Below are 18,780 nucleotides of genomic sequence, written 5' to 3' on the forward strand. Positions count from 1 at the left end.
AAGGAAGAAAAATGACATTACATATTTGCATATTAAAAATACTGTTGGGGCTTCCCTGGTGGTGCAGTGGTTGAGAGCCCGCCTGCCGATGCAGGGGACACGGGTTCGTGTCCCGGTCCGGGAGGATCCCACATGCCGCAGAGCGGCTGGGCCCGTGAGCCATGGCCGCTGGGCCTGCGCGTCCGGAGCCTGTGCTCCGCAGCGGGAGAGGCCACAACAGTGAGAGGCCCGCATACCGCAAAAAAAAAAAAAATACTGTTGGATACCAGATTTGGTTTACAATAATATAATCAAAGTTTCACTCCGATCACATCAGAAACAGTCAATATCTTCAAAATATAGATGGAACTGCCCACTCTACAGCATACCTATGCAGTAAATGTAAGCAAACCCACAAGGTGAATTACTTCCCATATGAAACTATTTTTGAAAACTCTGTAACTATGACAGTATCTAACAGTCATATTGTCCAATCAAATCCATAGTTAGTGTCCTTATTTAATGTATTATTACCACAGGGGAAAAACAGATGGAAGAAATTGTTAATAATACATTACTACCTTAGCTGTAGAATCAAGACACCCAAATAAATTTAAATTAAAAAGTTTCAAACACATTGAAAAAAAAATCATACCTCATCTGTCAGCCTGTCTATCCTGTATAGGTTGGGATGAATCATTTTCATTAGATGAACAAGTGGCTGACACTTTATCTGACACATGGCATATACACGATCATCCAGGCGTGTGCTTGTACCAGTTCTAAATGCTTTCTACATGGAAAAACGATACACATTTTTCAGTAAAACATAAATATAGTGGACAAATATTAAAACAAATATATACCATCAGTCATGGAAAAAGCGCAGCCTTCAAAGCAGACAGGCCTGGATTCAATTTTCAGCTCTGACATTCAATAGGTAGGTATGTGAGCAAGTAACTCAGCTTCTCAAAGCTATACTGTCATCATAAGAAAAACAGGGAAAATACTACTCACCTCTCTAGGCTGCTGTAAGGATTAAATAAGATGATGTATATATAACACCTATTGTGGTGCCTAAGACTTGGGAAGATGTTCCATGAACAGTCAAGTCTCTTTCCAGGAGCACACACTACGAGTGCGCTATACGCACACCATTATTCAAGCTGCTCCCACATGTTAGACTGAGAGCATATGGCTGTATGAGACACATCATGTATTTGTATACCATCATTTCCCACTCACCTTTTCCTGTTCAAAACTTTTCCAATGCTAAGCTGTATAATTGGCTAATCAAATATTTAAAATCCCTCAGAAAACCTAGGTTTCATTTTTCACGTATGTATCAAGAATTTCAAAAGACTTTATTAAATCTAACAGTATATAGAGAACTACCTGCTTGAGAAGGGCCAAAACATAGAGAGGAAACAACTTGAGGGAGCTGGGTGCTATCAACCCAGAGTGCTGTAAATTTGAGACAGTTGAGCCGTATGCAGATAATGAATCCACCACAGCGTTCACTAAGGCATCTCTTGCATCTGATAGACTTGATGAAATTGATCGATCCACAGCTATAAAGCAACCAAAATGAAAAAGAATTTAATCATTAGATGCCAATGAATACTATGAGATACAATTTACATGCAATATTTAAGAAAGCAACAAAAATTCCATTTTTAGGTTAGAAAAATACATTTCACTTGCTCCCTCAATTTAAAAGCATCTGGGCACTTCCCCAGCAGTCCAGTGGTTAAGCCTTCCACTGCAGGGGGTGTGGGTTCAACCTCTGGCTGGGTAGCTAAGATCATGTATATGCCGTGCAGTGCAGCCATTAAAAAAAAAAAAAATCTGCTCATTAGACAATTTGGGAACTAAATCTGAATAAATCTGACAATCAGAACAAATCTAGATTGTTTTGGACCTTTTTGTTTTAATCTTTTTAAGTCTAAAAACACTTAATTGCTATTGATATTAGAGAAGATGTACCATCCATCTGCTTCTGAGAAAGCTCTGGGTATCTTTTCATTACTCAAACAGAAGTCACGTGTATAAAGCATCGTTCTTTTCTGCATAAACAATGCAAGTTCTGCAACCTGAATTATCCCTTACGATCCTCTAATATCTTCTCTGTCAAAGCATTCCTTGGTCAACAAAAAAAGAGGGCAAACTAAACACAGGTTCCCTAAATATAGACAATGAAGAGCCAGATATCAGTGTGGAACTTATTTTCCTCCAGGTACATATTTTAGTAAAACAGAGATACAAATGCCCAAATATTAAAAATAAAACAATTATTGAAAAATAGTTACAGTATAATTAATTTGAAATGTAGGATAAAAATGATAATTAAGATATTGGGATACTTAGTAAATGTTATTAAACTTTTTCCCAAAACGAGTAATAATGTTTATCTCTCTCCAGGAATACGTGGAAAATAACAAGGTTCATTTTACCTCTACATTCATCTAAAAGGTAAATTCATTAAAAACAAAACACTGTTATACTAATTCTCCAAAGGAGTTTTTAAACTTACATATAGTAACATTTACTTTTCAGAGTGTCATATATGTATGTCAAATGCATAGCCATGTAATCACTGCCACAATCAAGATCCATCATTCTAAAAGTATCCCCTGTGGCTGCCCCTTTGTAGTGAAATCCTCCCCCTGCTACCAACCCTGATAATCACTATCTATTCTTCATTCCCGTAATTCTCACTTTTCCAGAATGTCATATAAATGGAATCATATGTATGTAGTCTTTTGAGTCTAGCTTCTTTCACTTAGCATAATGCCTTTGAGAGTCACACCCATTCACATATCAGCAGTTAATTCCTTTTTATTGCCGAGTTATATTCCATTATACGGATGTACCATAATTTGTTCACGCATTCACCATTTGAAAAACATTTGAGTTGTTACCAGTTATTAGTGATTATGAATCCCACACATAATTTTTAAACTAAAGAATTAATAAGAAATATAAGAACAGTCCAATTCACACTGTTGCAAATGAAAATGTAAAACATATACTTTTTTTTTTTTTTTTGCGTTATGCGGGTCTCGCACTGTCGTGGCCTCTCCCGTTGCGGAGCACAGGCTCCGGACACGCAGGCTCAGAGGCCATGGCTCACGGGCCTAGCCACTCTGCGGCATGTGGGATCTTCCCGGACTGGGGCATGAACCCGTGTCCCCTGCAACGGCAGGCGGGCTCTCAACCACTGCGCCACCAGGGAAGCCCAAAACATATACTTTTTAAATAAGGGATTTCTAGGGTAAAAAAAATGCCCAGGTTTCAGTTTTTAGGACAGGAAAATATATTTCACCTGTTGCTTCACTTTTTTACTCACCCATGTTTGCCAGGAGGCAGATGGAAGCTTGTACATCAGCCCCTGCGTATACATCTGCTAGCGAACTGACCACTGGCAAGCAAAGTGTGTGCACTCTAATTCTCCGCTCACCTAATGAAAGGATGGATCCATGTCATTGCAAAATACATTAGACCAAGAAAGAAAGAAAGCAGACAGGTCAAAATATTATTCAAGCTATTGTTTTGATTGTATTAAATAACCATTTAATTTTGATTTTGAAACACAAAAACAAAGTTTTACAATAAAGATGTTTTAAAGAAAATTAAACATTCTCCAAATCTGAACAAAGACTATGAACATATATTTTTTATATAGTCGAACATTAGGTTCTGGTTTTATCTTAATATCACTCACTCTAAATTATACGCAACATAATAAAATATCAGAAAACTTAGACTATGAAATAACAAATGTAGGTCTGAAGTGCCGTGCAGAATTTCTTATGTTATGGGGAAAGAAATAATGCTCAGGATGACACAGGTAGATTTAGTATGAGTTATTATAATAGCATGATCCTGAGAATACGAATCTTCCACAAGTCAAAAAAGATATCTTTAAAGATTCAAAAATGAATATTAAAAAAAGAATGGAACATATATTTGATTAACTAATATAAATTCCATTACTTCCCACTGGTGTTCATTCTTTCTCCCTATTCTCCCAGCACGTGAAAGGAGGGGAGAACTACTGTTGCAGGTTATATTTCATTTCTGTTAACATTACCCTTGCTTGATGTATATAACAGGGCTGTCTGAAAGCACACTAAGGAAGTATCCGTCAAACTTTCTTCAATTGACAGCTGTACTGCAAATCCAGCATCAGGATTGATGTTGGCGAGGGATAACAAATCAGTGGAACGGACGAAGAAGTTTCCATGAAAAGTGTGCATGGAAAGACCTACAGAAGAGAAAACTTGTTATAAAAGAGGAGGTAACATTAGTATCTTTACCTCAGGCTAAAGCTACTTTTTTTTTTTTTTTTTTTAATTGCGGTATGCGGGCCTCTCACTGCTGTAGCCTCTCCCTCTGCGGAGCACAGGCTCCGGACGCGCAGGCTCAGCGGCCATGGCTCACGGGCCCAGCCGCTCCACGCATGTGGGATCCTCCTGGACCGGGGCACAAACCTGTGTCCCCTGCATCGGCAGGCAGACTCCCAACCACTGTGCCACGAGGGAAGCCCTAAAGCTACTTTTTAAAATAAAAAATATCTCTGATTTTGAATCAGAAGGATAACTGGGGAGTAGTATTGGATTGTTGGTGGAGGTTCTAAAATATCAATTCAAAAACACCAATGCAGGTTATTTAAAAGGAGGCTACACATTTAACTTGTATTGACGATCTTATAGGTAATTTGAAGTCAGACAAAATTTCCTATAGGTAATTTGAAGTCAGACAAAAAAGACGTAACGTACAAAATTAAACAAATGAAGGTTACTATACAACTTACTTAGGAATTAAAATAAGGGATGAGAATCCCTCCAGCAAACATTCACATAAAAGAGATAATGTAAATTGAAGACCATTTGAATGATTAGGAAGGCAAAGATTATTAATCTGACGATTTTCACTTAAGATCTTCCCTATTCCTCAAATTCTTCTGAAATCACCTCCAATGTGGACTTTCTCTTGGGTTCTTTCTAATAAAGCAAAACATTACCTTTGCCCACTTATTCAAATTGCTTAAAAAATTGGGCAATTATTTAATAACTATATTTAAAACAGGGTATAGCTAACTGGATCAAGCAGAAAATCCTTTATGATCATTATAGGTAGTCAAAGGTCATCAGTATATGAATGCTTATTAATTTTGACAAAAGTATATAATATAAAGTATAATTTATATAATTTCATACCTTTAGTACACCTTATTCTCATAACAGCTTCAAATCCAATTTTTCTTGTGAGATATCGTTTTAGATCTTTTTGTAACTTTTCTGCTTGTGAAGGATTGTGAGTATAGTGGAAAGATGGGTAATAATAGATGCACCCTGCAGAATACTTGGACATGCAAGCTTTAGAGAGAAATATAAGTATTAGCTACAGAAACAATAATATTCTACTTGTCCAATAGCAGTGCACATTCTGTATTATGAAGAAATCTAACTCGTAGTGAAATAAAACTAAAGTGGTCAAAATGGGGATAATATATATATCTGAGAAACACAAACATTTGTAAAATATATAATGAATTTACTGTTGAGCAGAATGGTAAAGGAATTGTATTTGAAAAAAACAACAACAACCCATAATAGCATTTTATATGTGTATAGTGCTTTAAAGTTTACGGGTAATTTTCATACACATTATCTAATTCACATCTTTCTCCCCAAACTATTGAGAACTCTTAGTAAAGAGTTTAGATTTAATTATATGCTAAAAATGTTTATGTAAACAGATAAACACAATGATATCTCCTTACCTAGAGAAGCGAGATCAGAGTACTGTGAACTTAAAAGGAACAGATCCACTGCAGTCTGCTGCCCTGAGCAATCTAAAGCAAGTTTCTTATAAAAATCAGTTGCAGGGCCAAGATGCTGTACAACCTAAGTCAACAGGTCATAAAGTAAGAGCTAGAAACCTTGAATTATGCATATATTTCTGTCTGTTAAAATAAGGAAGAGGATATCCTCTGTCCCCCTATCAAACTAAGGAGTTTTTAAAATGTCTGGGTAGTTGGCACAAATTTCCTATGAGGATAATAACAATCGCTAACATTTATAAAGCACTTATGTGCCAGCACAGATGTTTATATAAATTATTTAACCCTCATAATAACATATATCTCATAGAGTTACCAACATTTTACAGATGAGAGAACTGAGGCCAAAAAAATGATTATGTAACTCGACCAATTACATTGTCATTCAGTGGTAGATGCTGGAATATAATAAACCCAAGAAGTCTGGCTCCAGAGTGAGTGCTGTTACCCATTACTGTACATATACTGTTACATAACAACATGAGAGAATAACAGATTAAGGGAAGTTTTTCCTGTTGGTATGAGGACACTTGAGCTGAGGAGGTGGCACCGGAGAAGAGTTAAGAATGCAAGAGCCAGGCTCCAAGTTCTTAATTACTATGCTACATTGCACAACAAAATGTTTCAATCTTCTTAACTATAGTGTATGACTATTATATCAGAGTTTAAAACGGAGGAGATACTTAAGCTTTTGAGTCCCAGGCAGATAGAGAACATTTCTGGAAGTTAAATGAGAAAAAAACCCCTAAAACTGTATCAAAGAATCAGTAAACACTTTGCTCTGTTCAAAACACCTCAGTATTTTGTAATGGATTACAATATAGTGCTATTCTTCTTTAGCAAATTGGTAAAGAATAAAAAAGCAACAATACTTAATGGTGGCTAGAAGATGAGTCCTTAAGAGTACAGGTTGATAAAACCCCCAGTAAGTAGAATACAATAGTAATTTAAATACAGTTTATACTCATTGATCCAATTATTTCACTTCTAGGAATTTATCTTATGGAAAAAACGAATACGTGGCTAAAGATTTATAACACTATTAAACGTGTTTAATTCATACTCATAACTAGTTGTAATGGCATTTTCATACATATATAAGTTGAGGTCAGACAAAACTTATGCACAGAACAAAAATCATTGTCCCAGTTCATTTATTATTTGAAATAGGGATTAAAATACCCTGACCAAATCTTCATGTAAAACCCTAGTAATATTCAGCCTCATATTCTTTTTTTTTAATAGTGAAAACACTGGCAACAACTATTCAACAGCTAGCAGGCAATTAATTAAATCAAGTTTTTCACATTTACTAAAAAATATTTTTTTCAGGAGAATTTTTAGGGACCTCAGAAAATGCTATGTACCCTTCAATGAAAAAAGTCATTTAAAAAATATAGAATAATGTATGATACCCAGTTATGCTTATTTGTATTTGTATAACTAAATGTTATTATCCTGACAGTGAGATAATTGACTTATATTTGTTTCCACTTTCCAAGTTTTATACAATGATTTATATTACCTTTATAATAAAAAAGTTTGTTAGTATGTGCATGTTAAATTATAATATCTCAGATTTAGTAAGTATTATCACTTGTGAAATAGAAAAGAGCAGTGGAGTCAGAAAATCAAGTCACATCTTTACCATAAAATACTTAATAACTTTTGGCAAGACCATTTAATCTGTTTCCCCATTTGTAACATGAAAGGGTTAGAGTAGATAATTCTAAATTTCTATGACTTGTAAACAAAGTAATAAAAAGAACACACTGCAACACAAAAACAAAACAATAATTGAATTAAACTCTCTAAAAAGAAAACCAATTTTCTTTCTTTTTTTTTTTACTATCAATGAAGTAGAAAAATAGAATAACAAACAATTACACAGTCTATAGAGGTAGAAGACACGATCTTAAATATGACAGAGAAACTAATATAAAATACCTTTGTGCTTGATCTCTGATTAGGATCTTCTCTGGACTGCAGAAGTCCTGCCCCCAAGGAAGGTAACTGTGTCTGAAATACAGACACACGGCCACCTGTTGGAGACATTAATTTAAAGGCAGCCTGGAGCGCAGGACCCAGGGCACTGTGTGTTTCTCTTGTATTGGTGAACATATTTGGTAATGCATTCAATAAGTCTTTTATAAGCTGGGAAAACAAAGATTAAAAATTGAATTACTGAGAAGGCAAAGCAATATTATTCTTTAAAACATTCCAGAGTATAGTATGTGCCACTGCATTTTGGAGGACTGTAAAGTGAGTAGTCAACAGATATCTACCTACATTGTCTACTGCAATGTTAATATACACCAAGTAAACACATGTTCAGCATTTTAGTAATCAGTTGAAGTAAGAGAAATACTTTAAGAAAAAAATCAATCTCACCTCTTTACTTTCATACAGATTCACAAGTAAGCTATCCGGTGTAGGTAGAAAAACATCTATAGGGAAAACATATATTTTAACCAAATGATAAATAAGCCAAAAGAATTTTGAATTAAAAAATCTTAGTTTTTCTAAGGCCATACATGTTAACGGGTACCATAATATTGCTTTATTAAATATATATATACACTGTATGTATTATATGTGTGTGTGTGCTCGAGCATGTATAAGTACACACACATGGGTATAAAAAACTTAGAATCAAGTATTTTCCAGGAAAACAGTTATTTTAAAACAAATACCAAAGTAGGCTAAATTATCCATATAGCATTACAACAAGATGTACTGTAAAATAAAGTAGGCTTAATTCCAAAATTCTGTTTTATTAATAAACAGTTTTATTTTATTCACTGCTTACCATCTATATCAGATACAATCAACATCTGAGGCTGTGATAATCCTTCTTGTAAATTGTAGAAATGAATAGTGCTATCAAAGGTCATGAATCCTATTCTTGTTCGTGAATCTCCAGGAAGCCTAAAGAAAGAAATGATAATTTTAAAAACTATTTTTCATTCCCAATTTTATCTTTTTGGCTTTGCATAGTCCACTGAATTTGCAGTCGCTCATCTTTGTTGGACTGGCTCCTATTTCTAGGGCTATATTCTCATATACTTTTCCAGCAAGCTAACTCTTCAGTCTTAAAAACTGTTTCTTGGGGCTTCCCTGGTGGCGCAGTGGTTGGGAGTCCGCCTGCCGATGCAGGGGACACGGGTTCATGCCCCGGTCCGGGAGGATCCCACATGCCGCGGAGCGGCTGGGCCTGTGAGCCATGGCCGCTGGGCCTGCGCGTCCGGAGCCTGTGCTCCGCAACGGGAGAGACCACAGCAGTGAGAGGCCCGCGTACCGCAAAAAAAACCAAAAAAACAAAACTATTTCTTTGCAGAGGGTCTTCCATTGCCACACAATGCTGAAGTTATGTCCGAATTAAGCACTTGAGACTTAAAAAAGGGCAAATGCTTCAATCAAGGATAAAAATATGAGAACTCCAAGTTACTAACAGAATCTAAAAGCAAATCATTTAATGTCTATGGGTGTTTTTAATCTTGAATGTCTCAATGTTATCAGTTTATTCACAGGCCAAGATCAGTGATATGCAATTATGGTGGCAACAGCTAGCACTCAGTAGAGCAAGGACTCTCAAACTCAAATGGAAGATGGGGGAAAAGAACCTTTTGGAATAACCTAGTACTTCTGACAAAATATTCATACATAACCACCCCTACACCTCTACACTTGTCAAGAATCACTGCAATAGGAAACTACTCTTACTAACAATCTTAAGTCATATTTCTTATGAGTGTTGGAGTAGAAAGAGAAATGTATAAACAACTTTGTTTTCCAGAGATTTGGAAGGTTCATTTTTTAAGTTATTTACGGGTCTCCTTCATGACTAATACTGGTAGACACACAGATAGGAATTAAAGCCAAGTATAAGCACCCTATGCCATACTCTGTTTCCACTTCCACAATAAAGCTCCTTACTAATGCGCCTGTTCAGTTTCTGGTTTCCTGAAATATTCAGCACAAAATCAATTCCCTCCTTCCCTTTATTTGGCTCATTCTCTCATTAGCACATTTTAAACTATCTTATGAAAAACTCCTTGCTCAGGCATAAATTACAGCTAGATTTCTCTCATTTCTCTCTTGATACCCTGGCTAAGTTGAATTTTCTGAGTCCCAGTGCTCAGATCTGCTAAGTCAGAGAGATAGTTAGATGAGATCTAAATTCCTTACCAAGTATTAAAACTTTTATGGTTTTAAGAATCAGATATCAAGTCATAAATCATAATAATCTAAGTAGCAGGATCTTTATTCTAAAGTAGCCAGGACGTACTCTTTTAGTGACAAATGAATGAAATCAAACTTAATAAAAACCAACCCCATAAATTGCTAATAAACACTTCATACACGCACACATACCACACACACACACACACACACACAAAATGAGTAAAAAAAATTCTTACTTGTCTAGATTTTCTAACAGTGACTGGCACAAAATTGTCAAATATCCAGCTTCCACTGCATTATGAGACACATCTAAAACAAACAAGTAAACTGCTGGTTGAGGTGGACGAAGCTGAAAGGAATAGAAATAATGTAACGTATTTAGTAGGTATAATTTATTCTTTTTATATCACAACTACTACTGGATATTTACTGAGTGTATTCGGAAAAAAAAAAAGGAAGATATGCCAATCAAGAATCATATAGGTCATATGCTAAAAATTAAAGATTACTTCTTACTTCACCACTTCAATTAGACTGATTCCTAAGGAGCCAGAACAGAGTTGGGAATATAATAAGTTGTGAAGAAGAAGCTGAGAGTAAAAGTGACCATGAGTTAAAATGGAAAATATATTAATATGGAAATAGATGAGAAAACAGTAGTTGGGCAGATGCGAAATTGGACACAAAGGATCATAAAAAAAATCACAGAAATAAAGAAGGAAATGGGTCAAGCACCAGGAACTTCATACACATTAGCTGTCCCTATTCACCTTTTCCCACTAGCAACATTTTACATTTATGCAGACAACAAAGATTGGAAGTGAGGACACAGAAGAAATGCAAGTTATTATACAGATATTTTAAATGAGTAGAAATAATAAAGAAATGAGCAGAACTTAGGCGAAGAATTTGTTTTTGTAAGCGGAAAAGAAGAATGAGATCTGAAGAATCAGTATAATTAAAAAACAGGTAGAATTTTATGATGAAGTGGAAAGAGAAAAGTCAGATGCAAGTTAATATCCATTTATCTTGATATCTGTACTGGGTGAACCAGTAAGATGGTGGTATCTTTAAGAGCGTGAAAATGGCAGTTTTTGGCAAAAACACGAGTTTTTCTGTTTAAGGAAAATGGTAAAAAGAATATTTATATTCATTCCATGCAAGTAATCAAATCAAAATGACAACAAATTGTAGATGCTAGTGCTCATCATGAAACATTACCGATGTTTCTTAGTGATATAACTGCATTCTTCTAGGAGATCAAGTAATCTTTACAAAGAGCTTTCTATTTATTAAGTATAAACTTTCAGCACTATTTCAAAAAATTCATACTATGGACAATTTCAAAATTTAGACAAAAATTCACTTAACAGCAAATTACAAATGACCAATACAATTGCATCCCACGACTAATTTTAACACTGAATAGTTACCATATAATCTGAAGACGCAATGAACTCCACGGTTGAATTCTGAACTTCTGGCCGTTTATGAGGCTCTCCATAAGATCGGGTAAGGGGATTATACATAAATTCTTCAGGAACTAGATAAGATTAGGAATCCAGTACAAATTTAGTAACACATATACATGCCGAGAAATAAACTCCTCTATCATCAATATTTATGAGGTTTACAACAGTTCTGTGAAGATCTAATGATAAAAACTAATGCCTTAAGCCCTCTTTAAAAAAATAAACCGGAAGGATAAAAAACTTATTTACTGAAATCTGATGAGAAAACCAGGATACAAGTAATCTTGCTTCTTAGGCTTGTGTCCTATTTCTTATATCACATGACATGGAAAAGAAATCAGACAGAAACACAGATTCGAAAGCAATTATACGAAGAGGACCTAAGAATGACTAAAGGGGACAACAGATACACATGCACACATGTGTTCACACATACTGGCAGAGATCCACACTGAGTTGAATGAACCAAATGTACAAACAAAAGACAACCTTAACTTGTCAGGGTCAAGCATAATTAGTCTGCATGATCTCATCTGCATGGCCTTCACTGCTGGTTTTACGAATTCTTTTTACTTTCCCCTCCCTGTCACTCTCCTCATTATCAATTATTCCCTTGGCCAGCCAAAACGAAGTGTCCCTAGCCTGTATTCTCTCCATTAAAAGTGGCATGGAAGTTTTTAAAGCAATGAGGAGAGAGAGACCAGATAATGGCAAAAATGTCAAAATGTTTAAAATATAAAACACACTTATTTTAAGAATCTGAAACTCACCATCATTAACTCTATAGCACAAATTGCATTTCCATCTACGTTGATCAATGAAGGATACAAAAGGGTTGATATATGTTCGACAAGATCGGCACCTCACAATGGTATTGGATGTTATCACTGGTAATTGCTAGGAAATAAAATAAAGCTGTTGTAGCAGAAAAAGCACTCCAGAGGAAAATGGACCACACACTGCTCTGCTCCATACACAGAACAGAAACCACACTTGTGTTTTGAAATTGAAACATTTTAATAAAATCCAGTGGTGCACTGAGCAACACAAGCAGCTATCAAGTTTTCTCCCTCTCTTGTCGCAAACTATAAAATAACACTAAAATAAAGTCAAACCAAATGTAATGAAAGTTACTGGCAGACAAGAAAAGCCTGGTTGGCCAAGAAAATAGAATAACCTCAGCTATCAGCTGAACTCAAGGAACAAGAGTGAGAAAGAAACATGCACCATATAAAAATGCCTTTGTCTTTGCTGCTTGCCTGCACCTGGTAACAGACTCTCAAGACACTGCTTGTTAGACAGCCACACAGTCCTGTTGGGGACTGTGGCCACGAGAAACCAAACACAATGTGCCTCAAACACTATACATCTCTTTATGCTTAGTTTGGGAAAGGAACTTTCTATTCAATATAAGAAATTTAGAAAATATGATACATATTATTCTATCTCCCTGAATTAACCCCTGATAACATTTTAGTGTATTTCCTTCTGGCTTTTTTCCTCCCTATCCATACACAAACATTTATTTTTGTACTTAATTTTTTTCACAAAAATAATTTTTATTATATAACTACATATCATTTGTGAAAAAAATCAGGAAACATGTTTAACTGAAAATAAGAAAATAAAAAATTATCCAGAATTCTACATTCCAGAGGAAGTCACTGCTGCCAATTTAGTGTATATACTTCCAGAAGGTATCACATATGGAATATGTATTTAGACAAAAATTTTCGGGGACTTCCCCGGTGGCGCAGTGGTTAAGAATCTGCCTGCTAATGCAGGGGACATGGATTCGAACCCTGGTCCGGGAAGATCCCACATGCCACGGAGCAACTAAGCCCATGCGCCACAACTACTGAGCCTGCGCTCTAAAGCCCATGTGCCTAGAGACCATGCTCCATAACAAGAGAAGCCACTGCAATGAGAAGAATGAGAAGCCCGCGCACTGCAACGAAAAGTAGCCCCCGGTCGCTGCAACTAGAGAAAGCCCGCGCGCAGCAACAAAGACCCAATGCAGCCAAAAAAAAAAAAAAAAAAAAATTTCACCTATGTATATGGGAAATTAACTATATTGGTTTCGCGATAAAGGTTGCAATTTTATTACAGGTGATCAAATAGTATTTACTGAATGAATAAATTCAAGGATGTCTGGGTGCAGAGGAATATCCTATTCTTAGGAGACAGAAGAAAGGAAAGCAGGTAATAACAGAGAACTTTTGGTTTTGGGGGCACTAATGAGATAAGTAACAGAGCTCATCCACCCAGACGATACACCAGGGGTTTGTGGCCACCAGATGGAGGCTGCCAGCTAAACTTCTCCATAAGGTGAGGAAATATTCAATAAAGAAAATCTAAATTCAAGGTACTTATTGCATATTATAATTATTTTATTTTCTATTCACTTTGCTCCTTTCTATACATCCTAGTAGGAAAGAAAGCTCCACGAGGAAGCAATGACCTCTGTATCCTCAGCACCCAGCATGATAGTCAATAAATATTTTTTGGTTGAATGAGAGTAAAAGAAACTCAGTAGCGATGAATGTAGAAAACCACAGTCATAAAAATGTGTGAGGGAGAAATGCAACTTAAAGTATAAATAGAATGTATCTGGATAAACGGTATTTCTGAAGTTCAGATATTTTAATTTAAATTCAACATATCTGCAATGAAATACCAGAAGTATGTGTAAAAATCCAGCAAGCTAGGTAAAGTAAACTTTACTGTGGAAACTTGAAAAAGTAATGTTTTAATTCAATAGACTTGAAGCATTTAAATTTTATTATTACAAAGGTTATTTGATTAATACAGTTGGGAACAATCATACGGTTTTCCTCCCTAAATGCATATCATTGCTGGTGTTTCCTTTATGTTTAAAAAAGAACTCCTAAAGTTTATCTATGCTCTACGCCCTTTCCAACTTCTAAAACTACTAACCTTTCAAAATCCAGCTTAGATCTCATTACTTGTAGAAAAGTCTGCTACTGTACCCAGAGGAAATCCCTTCCAATACTATATTCACCACCTAAGTTACTTCATAGAATTTGATTAGTTACATGTATTAGTTTTCCTGCACTGTAATTATTTGCACTGTAAGTATTTGGGATATCTTTGTCCCCTGTTAGATAAGAATTTCTTAGGGGCAACATCAGTGACTTAATTATCTTTGTATTTACCAGTGCTTAGTTTAAGGCCTGTCACAAAGCAGGTGACAGAAAATGTTTGCTGTATTGAAACTGACAGAAATGATTAATTCTAACTTCAAATGAAAGAAAATGGAAAAAATTCTAAGAAAATATACAATCTGAATACCTCGCACATAAGTACACAGGTCAGTACCCACTAATATTTTAAAATATGTTACTTTACCGTTAAGTCTCTGAAGGGATGTAACAACAATCCTAAAGGAAGCTTAGCTTTATTCAGTAAAGCCTGTGTCTGTGGGATATTTGTCAAAGTACACCGAAATGAACTGCAAAGATATAAACAACAGAGACTACGTTAGCTATCAGAGATAAAAAACAATATTGATGTAGATAGTTGTAGATAACTAAACATTTAAGGGCATACATGAAAATCATTTGGGTATATTACATAACTATAATTAGGAGGGTCCTGATTACTTTAAATGGGCATATATGTAATTTATATGTCAAAAGGCCTAAATTAAGGACTCAACATTTTCATGGTGAAAAAGTACAACACATTCAGGAACAAAGAGTAACTCCATCATGACTATCAGGGCATGAACAGGAGGGAGCAGAAAACATGAGTGAAAAGGTACAGCTTTCATGATGCTGTTCTTGCTTTGCTGTCATTCTTCATCTGCTGAACTCCTAATCTTTCTATGAAACTCATCAAAGTTATAGCTTCTTGTGAAACCATCCTCACCCTTGATCGCAAGTCAAGAAGAAAGACGTCTTCCTCTGTGCTCTGAGATCTACTTATGCTTCTGTGTTATCAATTAGTCTGATCTGCTTTAGTTGGCTGTGTACTTTCTTTATCTTCTCCATTTGAGATTAGAGATCATTTTGTCCTTGTGTCACCCTAGCACTATTCCTCTCATAGAGTAAGTAACTTAAGGTCAGTAGACACAGAATCAATAAAGGACCAAAGAGATAAGAAGCATAGGAACTGGAAACCGTGACAGGAATTTTAAGGAGTGCTTGACAGTATGTAGAGATATCCAGTTACGGGTTGACTCCACGCTGGTGATGTTCCGTGAACATGCCAAGTTGGTTCTGGCTTCAGGACTTCTGCATTTGCTGTTCACGAAGCTTGGCACACTCTTTTTCCAGAGTCACATCCTGCTCTCTCATTTCATTCAGATCTCTATTCAAATGTTAATAACTCCTTGGGAAAACCCATCCCGACTCCTCAATTAAAAATAGTCACCCTGCACCCTTACTACTCCCTACTTCATAGTTATTCTCTGAAATTACATTTACATTATACACCCATTGGTCTGACTGTTCACAATGTGTCTTCCCTAATAGGATATTGGTTGTATGAGATTGAGAACTTTGTTTTGTTTACTGCTTCATTCCCAGCACCTAGAAACAGTGCCTGGCACTTTATTTAGAAGGCATTCAGTAAATATTGAATGATTGAGGTTAACATGTAGGCACAATTATTATTCCTGTTTTACAGTTGACAATACTGAGGTTTGAGAAGTTGAGTAATTGGCAGCTTCACAGCTACTTATCAGTGGAACCATGGTATGAACCTAGGTCTGTCAAACTCTAAAGCCTATACTCTAAAGCCTATTACTCTGCTTTGTTGTTTGGATAAGAGATATTTTCACAGGAAACACATAACTGAGTAGAAACACAGACACCATTCCCTACCTATATGATCTCTTACACATATACATAGACTCTATTTACCTACTTGGGGGATGCCTAATCATTCATATTACAAGGCCATAATCCACATACTTATCGACCTGATGGCAAGTTACATTCAGAAGGACAGGCAGCTACTTTCAATCTAGAATCAATCATTATACATTTTTATAGAAATGATCTTGGCACTGTCTTCGGCACTGATGGGGGTGCTGGTGGTAGGGTGTGGTAGAAGAGGTGGAACCCCTGAAGCACCTCCATTTTCTGTTTCCTGTATTGGAAATCTATATAAGACTTTGGTTGAAAAAAAGAGGAACTTAGTTTTTTTAAAAGCTAGAAAACTACTGCCTTTAAAAAAAGAATATATGTGTGTGTGTGTGTGTGTGTGTGTGTGTGTGTGTGTATATATATATATATATATATAGTCTCTAAAGAACACTAATCCTAATGCAAGGAAGAAATGTTGTCTGTGATGTTGTCTGTGAATCATAGTTTACTTTTTGAGGAGAGATTCCACAAGCAGGAGGATGTCTGGGTGCAGAGGAATATCCTATTCTTAGGAGACAGAAGAAAGGAAAGCAGGTAATAACAGAGAACTTTTGGTTTTGGGGGCACTATGAGGTAAGTAACAGAGCTCATCCACCCAGACGATACACCAGGGGTTTGTGGCCACCAGATGGAGGCTGCCAGCTAAACTTCTCCATAAGGTGAGGAAATATTCAATAAAGAAAATCCAAATCTAAATTCAGGCTGGACAAATATGCCTGGGGGCAATGGTCTTCTCATTCTACACTGAGTGGGAAAAGAAAATTCAGAGAAAAATTATTTATCTAAACCTGTTCTTGGGATTACACAAATGACGTTTGTAACCTTTTCAAGCAGAGACTGAAGTGCATAAAATTTTAAAGACTTCACCTTATTTAAAAGACATCAGAAGTTACTACTGGTGAAAAGTGAGGAAAAAGAAATTTAAGAAAAAAAATATAGTTAGATTTGGGTTCCTAAAACACTTCACTAAAATACAAAAAAATTTTCCTAGCATTAGATGATAGGGAATGAGATTGGATGGCGACAGAGATGGGGACAGGATCCAATGACCTAAATTGAATTTTACGTCTAGAATTTCTATACAAACTAATTTACAAGAGTTCACATTAACAAAACTTCCAATCAAGGAATTAATACCATAGTACTTTTACTATTTTTGAAAGTCACACAATGTTTTTGACAAGGTTTTACTTACTAAAGGTTATAAATTAAATACTTACTCTGGGCTACAGTTTAATTTTTTGAGGTCTAAATTCAGGTTAGGTACAGGAGCCCAAACAGGAGTCATGGGTAAAATATTTCTCTCCTGAGTAAGGTTTACAGGTCTCAAACTTTCTGGTTGTGAAGAACTCTGAAGACTCAAACCTCCCAGACTGGAGGACAGCTGGTTCATACCAGGATACTGCTGAAAAGGCAATTCAAAGCAAAACAAAAGAACAATGTTAACAAACATGAATAAAATTTATTATCCTATATATAGGATGTTAACATACAGAAAAGCAAGAAGCTAAAAAAAAATTTAAATCTGGCTTTGTAACAGTAAAATAACTTACTAGGACAGCTCAGTTTAAAGCACTCTTGAAAAAACTCAAAGTAAAAATGCTGAATAAATTTAAACCTTATTTGCATGATTCAACTCCACAACAAAATTTAAATAACGCTTTTTTCAACACCAAGAATTTGGTTTCTCTGAATATCTTTCTTACTGGAAAAGCAGGGTAAATGCTTGTTTTTAAAGTTTTTTCAATTTTCAGAATGAGCTGATGCCATAGAAATGACAATGATGTTCAATGAGTTCTGCTTTGCTTATTTTTTGCTTTCCTTTATATTTTTAGTATTATTCTGAATTCATGCCTTTTATTAACTCAAAGTGACTTAACGAATTAGTTACTATTCACTTTGATGGCCAAACTGCCCAATTTTTGGCCAGTGAGATCCCCTTAAAGCTGACCCCAGTGTCCTTTTGATATGAACCCATTGCCTTTGTTAGCTTCCTTGCTTTCTGGCATGACATTTTGTACCATTCCTCCTTCAGACTCCAAATTAATCATTTATCCAAAAAGGATTCTTGGTTCCTTTTAAGTAAGGATGGTATCTAGAGACCATAATCTGGATAATAAGGGTGCTCACTGCTAGTGTTTATTACTTCCAGACTTCTACAATACGTAGAGATAGAAAACATAATACATTTTTAAATAGAAGAAAAAGAATAATCAGTTCACATTGACATTTCCAATTCAAATTTAAGATGATGGTGTTTTAATTTAACTTTTTTGATTTTATGCCTGCATCTCTCTTCTCTTTTGCTGAAAATCTTGATTCCTAATGGTAACAGCCTTACTTATTTGTTTTATCCTACAATATATTAAAATAGTTCCAAAATGACAACACTAATATTATTATA

The 18,780-nt window shown here is 35.5% G+C and overlaps 1 protein-coding gene across 4 annotated transcripts in view; it reads right to left on the bottom strand.

Annotated features, from left to right (window-relative positions):
• SEC24B (SEC24 homolog B, COPII coat complex component) overlaps window positions 1–18,780 on the bottom strand; it is a 93,635-nt gene that overhangs the window by 11,094 nt on the left and 63,761 nt on the right. For 2 of the 4 annotated variants that reach the window (XM_067735360.1, XM_067735358.1), the window contains 14 exons: window positions 17,597–17,778; window positions 14,854–14,956; window positions 12,255–12,381; window positions 11,446–11,555; window positions 10,249–10,361; window positions 8,637–8,755; window positions 8,219–8,274; window positions 7,775–7,981; window positions 5,768–5,891; window positions 5,202–5,360; window positions 4,073–4,246; window positions 3,329–3,439; window positions 1,375–1,550; window positions 635–772 (listed from right to left, as the gene is read on the bottom strand). In XM_067735360.1, coding sequence (XP_067591461.1) covers window positions 635–772; window positions 1,375–1,550; window positions 3,329–3,439; window positions 4,073–4,246; window positions 5,202–5,360; window positions 5,768–5,891; window positions 7,775–7,981; window positions 8,219–8,274; window positions 8,637–8,755; window positions 10,249–10,361; window positions 11,446–11,555; window positions 12,255–12,381; window positions 14,854–14,956; window positions 17,597–17,778 — 1,899 coding nt within the window. Of the gene's footprint in view, window positions 1–634; window positions 773–1,374; window positions 1,551–3,328; window positions 3,440–4,072; window positions 4,247–5,201; window positions 5,361–5,767; window positions 5,892–7,774; window positions 7,982–8,218; window positions 8,275–8,636; window positions 8,756–10,248; window positions 10,362–11,445; window positions 11,556–12,254; window positions 12,382–14,853; window positions 14,957–17,596; window positions 17,782–18,780 lie in introns of all 4 variants that reach the window. The other 2 variants (XM_067735359.1, XM_067735357.1) reach the window with 1 other exon arrangement.

The sequence above is a fragment of the Pseudorca crassidens genome, chromosome 4, assembly GCF_039906515.1.
Source record: "Pseudorca crassidens isolate mPseCra1 chromosome 4, mPseCra1.hap1, whole genome shotgun sequence".
In the NCBI taxonomy this organism is placed as follows: domain Eukaryota; kingdom Metazoa; phylum Chordata; class Mammalia; order Artiodactyla; family Delphinidae; genus Pseudorca; species Pseudorca crassidens.